The sequence below is a fragment of the Cygnus olor genome, chromosome 13 (assembly GCF_009769625.2).
Source record: "Cygnus olor isolate bCygOlo1 chromosome 13, bCygOlo1.pri.v2, whole genome shotgun sequence".
Lineage (NCBI taxonomy): Eukaryota > Metazoa > Chordata > Aves > Anseriformes > Anatidae > Cygnus > Cygnus olor.
Window position 1 is genome coordinate 6,977,693 of NC_049181.1, and position 12,111 is coordinate 6,989,803.

Genomic DNA, 12,111 nt, shown 5'->3' on the forward strand with positions numbered 1-12,111 from the left:
GCAGCATCATACTTGCTGTGTTGAAGGTAGCTCAGGTTTTTGCTGTGAGCTCCTGTCTGTTCAAGCTGGAATAAATGGACAGTGAAAGTCCTCATCGTGTGCATCCTGCTCTGCCAGGGTGGTGTCATTAACCAAGTCACTGCACATTTACTGTTCACATCAGGGCAGCAAAATCATTCCTGGTGTCCGTGACCCAGAGCTGGTCACTCCTCTCACTTTCTCTTTCATATGGTCTTGTCCAATGAATTGAAAGACACTAATTTGTGCATAAAATAATGTATCATTTAAAGTCAATCTTTATGGAAATCGTAGCAACTCTGGTGCAATTAGGCTGCTAGTACTCGCTGGCTGTGGTGCCCGCTATATGGAAGCACCAGAATATTGTAAAAAGGAAGTTGGGTGGTTGAAAACGGTCTCAATATACTGAACATGCAGCTGGACCCTGCAAGCACGGTCGTTAAGGTGGACATTAACAGGAAAACAGGTAGTTTAATCTTGTGCTGATTTGGCTTGGTGCTGGCTAAATTGATTTACGGTGAAAAGCAGAACCCCTCTGTGTATGTGCAGCAAGTTCATCGTAGCCATGCTGTATAACAGTGATAGCGTAATTGTACGTGGATTTGAGTAAAGCCCAAAGGGATTTTTAGATAAGTGTAGGGGGGGGTGGGTGGGGGAAATATATGCTCTCAAGCACAAGTGTTAAACCTCTGTCAAGTGAAGTTTCTGAAATGTGGTCCTTTTACTTCGGGAAGAGGAGGAGAAAAAAAAAATCAGCATTGTGAGTATTGTTGCACATTGTTCTCAGTCGATACTCCATTCAAGTGGATATAATGATTTAACACTTCCTGGGCCAGACAGGAAAAAAAGTTGGTTAATTGTCAAAATACTTGAGGTGCATTTTTCAGTCACATCTTGGGTGTTCGAGGGCTGCTGGCTGGGGAAAGCTGCTCCAGCAGAGGTTCTACACAGGTAAATAGAAATGGTAGTGCAGGCAGAGCTTTCTCTGGTCATATGCATGACTCCAGTGAGACTACAGTTGAGTGGTATTTTAGAAGTTAAATAATTCGCTGCAAAATTTCTTGGGTTGCAGAAGTCAGTTGTGGATGGACGTAACGTAACTAAAGTTTTAGCACAAGACAAAAACATCAGGAAAAAGCTGTAGTCTTTCATCTGACTGATTTAAAAACGTGTTTGTTTGTATACGAACCCGATTTATATAATCTTAGCATTTAAAGTATTGGGGAAAAAAAAATCCAATTCTTCAAACGAAGACTGTTGCTTAATTTCAGGTCGAATAGGTATTTTTCCTTCTCTGCAATGATTTTTGTGCCATTCGTGCAGCAGCTGTGTGTATGGCTCAGGCCAGAAGCAGCCGCCTGGCCTTTGGGCAGCAGTGCCGAAGCAGAGCAGCGTGCAGGTGCCCGGCACCTCCCGGGGCGGCGGCAGTGCGCTGTGCTCCTCTCCCTGGCACGCCGAGGGTTTTTGCTCCTGCTGATTAGTTTTCTGCGCTTTGCTTTGAAAGATTTCCTCTGGGGCCATTTCTCAGAACAGCTTCTTCTGTAATGGGTTTGAATTTTAAAACACTTCATTTCTTGCCTCCTTCCTTTTGTTTATCCGCGGTAAATGAGGCAAATAATTGGGAGGTGTCACCTGCCCCTTCGTGAATGGTGCTTCTGTTCTTGTCCCCTTCTTCCAAGCAAAGTGCCCAAGAGCTGCAGTAGTGGAGAGCCTCTGAAACAGTCGTTGAGGACTGTACTGCTGCTGTTCATCTCCTGTTTCCCAAGAGGTACAGCTGATCCTTCTTTCAGATTTCCAGGAGGGATTCAGTCTTTTATTTGAGGATTTTGTTGCCTTTTTGCAGGCTCCTTTTCATTGTTCTGCTCTTCCAGGGTGGTTCTGATTTATATCGGTGGTGGTTTTTGTGTTGTTTTCTTTTTTCCTTTTTTTCTTCTCCCTTCACCTCAAGGGAAATTTGTCTCCTTTGTAGCCCTGGTGTTGACAATAGATGCTCTATAAATAGCAAGAAAAAAGCTACAGGCGTTTCCATTTCTGTTGTCTTCCTTTGTCATTTGAAGCTATTCTCCTAGCTCCAAATAGAGCTAGATTAATAATTAAATTCTTTTGTGCAACGCAACTTTAATAAACATTCTAGTATTTCATAAATAGTGAACTACAGCTCTCCAAAGCACTCTCACAAACTGTCAGCTTCTCACTCATCACTGGACCTCTCTAGCAGTTCTCTTGCCACCTCCATCTCTGGTTGCCTGGTTTTCACCACAACGCGAGGATATTCTCTCAGAGGCATTCCTTGTTTTCTCTCTGGTGCTTTTGATGGCAGCCAGAACTTGATATGAAGATGCCACATCTTTTCAGTCAGTCAGGATGTGTTATTCAGCTCCTGAAGCTGCCCAAGCAGCAATTGCCGTTTCAGTGTCCTCCCCGGAGCCCACCCCTGCTTCTCCATGAAGCGTCCCCAGTTCTCCGCGAAGTGCGGTGTGCTTACAGCTCTGCCATATGCCGGCCCGTGTGCCTGTGGCTCTTGATACGCGCTCCGGAAGAAATGAATAGCACGCCGTAAATTACTATCTTGTCTGCACTGGTGCATGGAGCAGCCCACCTGTTTGGAAAGCAGCCAGCTTGCGTTTATCTTAGCAGATGGGGAAAGCAGAAAGCCGCTCCGAGTAGGCAAGGAAGCAATATTGGTTCATTCAGTGGCAAGCGTGGCAAAGTGGTGAACTGAGCTGCAGAGCTGAGTAAGAGCGGGCACAAGTCTTGCGTAGCAAAACTACAGATCCTGGTGGCTGGCGAGGGGAAGGCAGCGGTCTGCCCAGTGCAGAGTAAGTTGTGGACGTTGCTTAGCCCCTGAGGAGCAGGAGCATGCATCTTTATCACAGCTCAGATGCTGGAGGCTGAAAGCGCCACCGGGCAGCATCTGGAGAGGAAACTGCAGTTCTCCCAGACCGGAGTAGGATAACAGTTGGAGGCAGCTGCAACACTGAAGAGTGGCCGGATTAAGTTAATCAAAGGCTGTTTGTTAGTAGATGAATGCCCAGAACAGCTAGGAAATAAGGCTGTGCGCAGAAATGTAAGCGCCTTTTCCACAGGGGAAAGAGCGGACACATTCTTAGAATTTATCAACAATTTTTTGATGTTGGATGTCATTGTCTTTATTATGCACAAAGATCTAAACAGTCTTATCTTGTCTAGTCTTTTTAGAGGATAACAGCATATTACTGCTAGCAGTAAATCCAATTACTCTTTTAGGTCAAGGGGGAGCATTCTGTGCAAATATTTTTGGAAGATCTGAAAAAATTATTCTGTGTGGTTGACCCAAAGAGAACACATCAGAATTTTTCAGCAGATCAAAAAGTCTAGAAATTCCTACTCACACTGAAAGAAATATGTTCAAAAAGGCATTCAATTTTGATTGTAAGACATTTTTTTTTAATTTTTCAAAATGAAAATATTTCACAATGGGAAGCAGTTTCAAACTAGAATAAAAACACTTCCTAAAACCATCAGTGAAATATTCTCATATGGGGGTGAAGGCAGGGTTGTGAAAACCTTAAGAATTGATTCAAAATGAAATGTTTTGCCTAAAGCAGGTTTTAACAACATTGTTCTGGCTCACTTTGTCTGTTCCTGGTTCTCTAATAAGGACTTTGAGTGTATAGGGAGTGACTGTGCAATAGATACTGATGATCCATCTAAAGCAGGGAGGAACTGTCTCGGACAGGAGAAATCCACCTGTGGATGCACTGAAGTTGATTTAAGTGGGTTTTGTTCCTGTTTTCTGGGGGTCGAATTGTCACAGTTGATAAGCCAAATTCTACCTTCTGCTTTGCTCATGCTTGCCCATGGCTAGCAGGAGGACTGTGTCTCTCCATCCTCTCCTGCCACCTTTTACAGAAAGAATTTCTGCTCGCTGCTTTGCTTCAGTCCAAGAATGAGGCCTCCAAATAGGATTAGGATTTGGCAGAAATCTTTGGGGGTGCTTGTACTGCAGCTTCTGCTGTGACTGCAGCAGTTTGGGGCAGTTTGGATGAGATGTGAGCCAGCATGGTTGGCTGCTGGTGCTGGGAAAGTGAACAAAAATGGTGGTTGATATGGGATGGTGAACCTCGCCCAGCGGATAGTTAACTGCTGAGGCCTAGGCTGCTCCTTCCTGTATCTGAACCAGCTAATTTAGTGAATATTTAGGAATCTCTGCCTCATGCAGCAATCGCAGCAGGGGCTGGTGGTTGGCTTTGCCATAAGGATTATTACTTGGACTCCACTAGTAAACTGTAAATATTCCTGTGATGCTTATGCTGTAAATAGGAGTTTATCCTCCCTCTTCCACCAGACAGAGAAGAGAGCTCTTAGACTGTCTACTGTTGAATCTCAAAAGCCTCAACTCCTAATAACCAGCACAATCTAATGTAGATCAGCAGTAGGAAAAGTCATTAGTTCAGGTAGTAAAAGCCCTCTATTAGACAAGAAATTTGCTTTCCCAAGAATGTAAATATCTGAGCTCTTCCAGACAGCTACTGCCCATCTCAAAATTTATGCAGTATTTATGCATGCCATAAAGCTGTCCTTTTAATATCAATTCAAAGATAAGCACAGAGAAATAGTTTCCAGAGGGGAAATTTATAGTATTGGTTTGAGAACAAAAGACTAGCTGCTGCTTCCCAGTAAGAGGAGTGAATAAGTTGTGCTGTTGGCAACCTGTCATCGTCACAGCCTCTGTCCAGCAGCAGCCTCCAGATACAATGAGAGTTCTGTTCAAGTGGAGCTCTAATTTTCAAATATCGTCTAAGGAAAATCAAGGTAAAAGTTACAACTTCCACGAGTTACTTTTATTTATTTATTTATTTATTTATTTATTTGTTAACCTTTGGAGTTGGTGTGTTTCTAGTTTGGTGTCTGGTTTTGGTCATGTATTGGGTAGAAAGCAGTAGGGCAAAAGGAGGGACTCAAGAAACAGCTTGTTGTGATTTAATGTTAGCAAATGTGGCAGCTTGTATTTCCTGCTGCATCTATCTTCATTGTGAAAAATTGTTTATCAGAGTTGACCAAACTTAGAAGTTGTGAGCATCTAAATGCAAGCTGAAAAATAAGTTTCTGACTTGTCACACTAAGGCCCCAGGGCCGTTTGGTGAGAATATTTCATTGGGATTTTGGCAAAGCTGAGTGGGGAAATGGTATGGATAGACTACATTCCATTACGTGGCTTTGAGTGTATCACAACCCCAGAATAGAATTTTATTTTTTAATTAACTTTTAAGTATTTTCATGCCTCAAGTTCATTATATTGTTAAGGTGGCTAACAAAAATCACTTCAGCTTGGATAAAGTAGGGAGAAAACAAAGTGGTAATGAAAAGAAGCTGAGGGAATTGTTCTCGCATATATACCTGAGAGCTTTTCATCAACTACTTCAATGCGGAAAATGTTATTACAGAAAAATACCCCACTTTTCTACCTATTCCTTGTTTTGCAAACACTGACTTTAATCAAGCTATTTTGGAGGTTGTTTTTTTTTTTAAAAGGTTTGTCCTTGCAAGGAAAAGAAAGCAACCTGATATCGTAACGTTTTTTTCTAAAAGGGGAAAAAAATAAAAGCAAACCATTTCTTACATAGCTGTAAACATCCTCAGAGCCCTAGGTCAATTCACTCCTGACCTTTCTTTCCTTTCTGTGGGTAGGGAAGGCAAAGGATGGAGGAGGTGCTCAGCGAGCATCGCCACCGTGTTCCACAGCACAACCTGACAGGCAGCAGCCGTGAGGTGTGTGCTGCGCTCCGTATTGTTCTTCCAAAAGAGTTGTGTTGGGGGAATGCTTTTTCTGTGTGTGTGTGTGTGTGTGTGCATGCCAAAGAAGGGATATTTCTTCTATTTGTGGAAGTGTGATTTAAGAGGCGCTCTAATACTCTTCATGGGTTGAAGGTCTAGTGTAGAAGTGTGATTTCAGTCCTTCTGAAATGCCAGAAAAAAAAAGTAATCTATTGCAAGTGTAAGTATCTTGAGGCTCATAGCATGTAAAACTAATCAGACTGAAAAAAAGTAAGGGAACCTGAAGGAGGAAAACCATGTCATAGGTAATAACCTGGAAGGTCATTCCAGGAGGGAAGTCAAAACAGATACATGTAAGTACAAAATTTGTATGTTAAACTGTGTCATCTGTACAGCAAGAACAGCCTAACAGGAACAGGGAAATGCCTTGTTATTGAGGCAGATTCACCCTATGGTTGCTACAACATTTAGCTAGCAGAGCTGACACCTCTCCATGTAAAGACTAGGGAAAAAATGTTTCTGTACAGCTTTATTAAACTCTGAATTATATCAAAGAATATTCAGTGGGAAACAGAGCCAAGGCCTATGGACAGACTTGATGTTATGGTTTCTGGCAATTCTAGGCATGACTAAAATGAGGTTGGACATGAAAGAAAGACATAAACCAGCAGTGTTTAGCTGGTGTGTTTGTATAATAGAAACATGTCTGAATTTATCTTGAAAAAATCCCAGTGCCGGCGGCCATCTTAAAGATGGCTTTCCTTTCTCTCAGTAAGGCTTGTAGGAGGAAGGAAGTGGATTTTATTTTATTTATTTATTTATTTTTCACACTGGCTTGTGGTCAGTAAGTGTGTACTTAACAGTCACTTACTGACTGTGAGTGGAAGCATATCCTAGGTCCTGCAATTAGCACGGACTCTGTAATGAAGGGAACCATAGAGAAAACGCAATGTCATCTGCTCCACATTGCACAGTATGTAAATACCACTTTGGATTTTTGTTACTTCCCTGAAAAGTACTGCCTGTTGTCTACTGTGGTGTATATGTGATTGCTTCATGTGTATGTTTTTTATCCCATTAGCAAAATCATACCAGACTCCTTGGTGATATTTCTCTCATTTCTAAAGGGTTTATTCACAGATGTTGAATAATGACTCTTTTATGGTTATATGGTTATACACTGATTATTTTTTAGCCATCAAAAATGGACATCAGGTTTTTGAAGCTTTTTGCATTATATTCTGTGTGGCTGAAATTTCCCCGTGGACTGGTTGTTTGCACCCTTAGCTGAGGTCCTGGTGCTGTCATTTCAGTGGCTCCATGAGGGTGCCTGGCTGTCGTCATAGCAGGGAAATGAGGCTTTAGGGTTAGGGTTTTTTCCTAGTTTTGTCATAAATTCTCAGTCTGACTTGAGGCCATTCATCATGTTAAGAAAAGGTTTTAGCTGTTCCTGTCAAAACAGTGACATCAATTATGTTACCCATACATCATCCCAGCATTAAGGCTTTATTAGAGCTGTGGTTCCTAGTATTTGCTCCAGATGTCAGTGCTATGATGTTCCTCAAAACCAAGGCTCTGCTACTCTGTATTCAAGTAACCTGAGGTGTGTTTGCTGATTTCAACACATTCTCCATTTATTGAAGGTGTGGCTCTCTTTATGGCTTTTTCACACTTAAATAAATCTGTCTGCAGGTAGTCAGAGTATGTGCGTGACTGGTAAAGGACCTGTTAAACTGGTAAAGGACCAGTAATTCATTCTACCCATTGACCCTATTAAGCAGCTGCTAGCCTGCTTTCTGCATGTTTTTTTAAAATTATTTTTTAAATTGTTTTGCAAAAGTGGTGATCCAGCACCACACAGCATGGAGCCTTGCGATTAATTCCCCCAGCTCCCACAGCTGAGTGGAACTTCTGGAAGGACTCTGCCTCTCACGGGGTCAGCCCAGGGACGTGCCTCTTGCCCGAGGCTGCTTGTGACAGTGGGACACGCCAGCTTGTTGACAGAAGGTAGCTGTGCATTTCACTCCTGCTGGCTGTTCATGTTTCTCAACACACATTATCCTTTATCCCTGCAAATGTCAGAGGGACACGCCGTAGGCTTCCTGCGCTGTTGACGTCGGTGTCACTGCACACAGCTCACTGGTGGCTTTGTGCATGCTCCGGCCGTAGCAATGTCTGCGTGGTGACTTCTTGGAGGAGTGACCCATCAAGGCTTGTTGGTCTTTGGCTCATCTTCGGTGTTAACTCTTAGTGATCACTCCCAGCAAGTTCCCTTCAGTCTCCGGGCTGTCAGTACGTTTCATGAATGCATATGTAACCTTCAAACAAGCCCAAGTAATACTAGTATTGTTAAGGGAGCAATTATCTGGTGACTCAGACCATGTGCTCCAGTGACCTACTACTCTTTTTTAACAGCTTGTGCTTTTCTATTAGCTTATACATCCCTTTTAATGACACTTTGTCTGGATTATTAGTCTGTGTTATTGGCGCTGTGTGTAGTCTAATGAAGCAACAACAACTAAGGTGACAAGTGTCTCATACAGATTAATGAGGTCTTCAATCAAGGTGACTGCCCACTGTGGAAAGACTATCAAGTTGAATCACTTATCTCCTATACATGATTTTTCCTAATGCCTTTTTGATAGGAGAATAAAAGAAAAATCTAGAGAATGAAAATGTAAGGGGATCATAGTTGTTTGAAGGAACCCATGTTTAAATCGATCTGACAATTCTTAAAAATTATTATTCATTTGCAGATATTTAGGAAATGGTTAAATTGCTTGAATTACCAGCCAGTGCTTCCAGAAGCAGATAAATTTATATAGTGCTGCTACATCTGCAATTGTAGGCTAGCATGTCAATGGTTACTTTCTCAATCTTTGGGATTTTTCTTGATTTTTGGATTTATTTATTTTATTTGCTATGTGGTTGTACGGTCTCAGCTTAGTTTTGGATGTAGTTCTATAGCTATGCATCACATTATGCATAACTAGTAGTGGTTATAGACTGTCCTTTGAAAAAGCATTTAATTTTTGTTCTTGAGAGATTATCTGTTCCTTAAAGCTGTAAGCTGAGGGATCTTGCTGTCCCCATTATTAAGGCTTCAATTTTTAGATAGTGGAAAAATGTTTTAATTCTTTCTGGTAGTGTAATACTTTGAGGTAGCTGGAGCTTTCTGTATGCTATACATTTTATCTTTTTACCATTTAATAGTCTGACCCCATTTAGAAAACATTTCAGACTGCATGTCATGTATATTATTAATGGCAGTATTGACTTATAAGATCAACTTTAAAAGATGACTTACTGTTTTACAAGAAAACCATCATAAAGGCTAATGTGCTTTCTCTTTGTACATCTACTTTTCTACCCATTGAAAATAATGATCAAGTCAAATGTCACTGGATTATTATCCTTGCTCTGAGAAACTCTGTATAATTACATATCCTGATAAAGACATGTTCTTTTTATGTTGGGGAATAGATATACTGATGTTGCATTACCTGCAGATGTGGAATGATTAATCCCTGATGTTAACATAGAGATTGCCTATGGTTAGGCAATAACAGCATGCTTTTTTTTTTCAGAGTTATTCCACTATTTATGAAAGCTGCATGAAACAATGTAAATTGTTGATGTTTATGAGAAGTATTGTTTATGAAAGTAAATATTTTCCCCTCACCCCTCTATCATCATGACTAAGATACTTTAACACTTCAAATTTTATTTTCTTTCCCATAAACCTTTCTTCCCCTCCTTTCTTCCCCCAACCCTGACGTTATGTAGTTGATTTAATTCTCTAGATTGCTTTCCTCAAGCTCTAACTTGAGTTCATTTTGTTATGTGGTGACCACAGTTATGGATGACGCTCCCCCTGGCACTCAGGAGTACATTATGTTACGGCAAGATTCGATCCAATCTGCGGAATTAAAGAAAAAAGAGTCCCCTTTTCGTGCTAAGTGTCACGAAATCTTCTGCTGTCCACTGAAGCAAGTGCACCTCAAAGAGAACACAGAGCCGGAAGGTTTGTGGCACTATGGATCCATGTTCTGTTTGTTTCTATTATTTTTATTTTTCCATGTATGTCCCTAGAGTGTGCTGTGTGTTTTCCAGCCTGTGTCAGTGCAGTGCAACTGATACAGGAAGCGTGATGCACTCCATGTCCCCCTTTGCTTGCCTGTTAGTGTCTGATTCAGCTATCACGGGACACTATATATAAGCTATGTACAGTATCGTTCTAGATGAGAAGTAAAATGGCGCTGCTTTTTCTTAAATAAAGTTTGTTTGTTTCAGCTCTCATCATTACACACTGCCCTTTTTTTGGCTGCCAAAAGTTGCTTGCTATTTAAACAGCATCAATTCCAAGTCGGTTCTTTGCAGTAACGTTTCTGAAGCTGCACTTTGCTGAAAATAATGGCACTTAGGCTCAGATTCGGCTTGTCCCCAACACCTTTCACTCCATAAGGCTTCTGCATAGCGCTAGAGAATGCTCATGACAGCTGTACTTCAGTAAAGCAGGATGAAGTTTGTATGTAATGCACGTCCGGTTGCATTTTGGAAAATGAAATGCATGCAGAGCAGAAAAAATAAGCAGAATGTTTTCTTTTTCAGATAAAGCAAAGGTATGGTCTTTTCTAATGCTGTGTTAACTAATATGAAATTATTAATGAGGTATCCATATCTTTAACTTGCTGGTCCAGTGTATTTAAGATGAAGCTGTTTTTTATTATATTTAAGAAAATATTTTCTTTATTGTTCCTTATGTGTTTTTCATTACTGCCTCCATATTCCACATGGTAAGGCTTCTACTTTTTGCAAAAGCTTCAGTATCTGCCAAGACAAGCAATGCTACTGCTGGTAGATGTATTTTAAGATGAAATATTTCGGGGAGATCTGTGTTTTTATTTAAAAAAAAAAAAAAAAAAAAAGGCATTTCTCATCTCACCAGAAATATTCAGTCTGACACAAATACTGGTGTAAGTGCGGGGAGAGATTTTTTTTGTTTGTTACAGTGATGTTGCAACTGAATTTTAAAATTGGGTTTTGAAAACATGAGGTCTAATTCTTCTCAGTTCTGGGGTTGACTTGGGTTTTGATTTTGCAATTCTGAATTCAAAAAAAGTAAAGCTGAATCCCATAGCACTCTTCTGGATTAACAAATATAATGAATTTCCTATCATCTGTCAGGATTTGAGTTTGTGAGTAAATTATGAGCCCAGAACTGCTCATGTCAAGATCCTCTAGGAAGACAATGACAGCTGAGCTGCTAGAGGTGCTCAGCAACACTGGCAAATGTTATTTTGTAAATTGAAGGTTCTGCATGAACTGTAAAGTAAAGGGTGTTCTGTATCAAACAGATTTGGGCTCTAAAGTTGACCTCATTGACCCACATACTGTATTTCACATCTCCTTTGTGCTCACGTGGAACTCTAGCAGAAGTTGATGGTTATTTCAGTGGAACTTATTACTGACAGCTGGATTTCTCCCGGTGACTAGCTCTTAGCTGCTGTCATTTTCAGTGGATAAAACAAGTTACATGCTAATGGCGTGTTCAAGAGGAAAACACGGGAAGTGGATTTGTGCAAGGCATTTTATCTCCAGACTGAGAGTCTCCTGGGGGCATGGTTTGGTTCAACACTGAGAATTTCAGGATCTGTTGGGAGAAGCTTGCAAGGTACAGGCTCAAAGTGAAGACCTAGAGAGCATCAGTTCTGCTGAATTGTTGCCTGAAAGCCAACAGTTGTTCTTCTTAGATTCTCCATAAATCTCCATACTCTCTATCCCCAACAGCTGTTACTCCTTCCTCCATGGCATATGGTATTGTTAATCATTCGTACTGAAAATGTTTAGTTTTAAGAGGAACGCTTTCCATCTTTTACTGCAGTATACAAGGATGAATGTTTCTTCCCCTTCCCTCCTTTAGCCCTCCTTCTCTCCTCCAGGAATTTTGCATCACTAGACAGGGCACAAGAAGCTATGGCCACTTACCCCACAATCAGCTGACTTTATGGGAATTCATACAGATATTATTTCAATGGAATTTTTATGTTGCATGATTTCTACAGATGTTTCTGTGAAAGACACTTCTAACATAAGAAGGAAAATACATGTTTAAGAGTCCTTTTAGCCTCTCCTGCAGCTCAGATTGCCTAGGGTATTTTTCTTTGAAATCTGCAAATGGTTTGGCAATGGTGTTAGACCCCCCTGAAAGGCTGACGTGTGTCATCCTTAGTGGTTTATTGGCACAAAGCTGAAAACTTACGAGTATGAAATGATTTAAACTGAGCTATCAGTGCAAACACAAAAACTGTCTGTTGAAGTCAATGGAACAGCTGG

The 12,111-nt window shown here is 40.9% G+C and overlaps 1 protein-coding gene across 2 annotated transcripts in view; it reads left to right on the top strand.

The window, feature by feature from the left end:
* FGF13 (fibroblast growth factor 13) overlaps positions 1–12,111 on the top strand; it is a 230,174-nt gene that overhangs the window by 114,282 nt on the left and 103,781 nt on the right. For both annotated transcript variants that reach the window (XM_040571864.1, XM_040571866.1), the window contains exon 2: positions 9,632–9,799. In XM_040571864.1, coding sequence (XP_040427798.1) covers positions 9,632–9,799 — 168 coding nt within the window. The remainder of the gene's footprint in view (positions 1–9,631; positions 9,800–12,111) is intronic.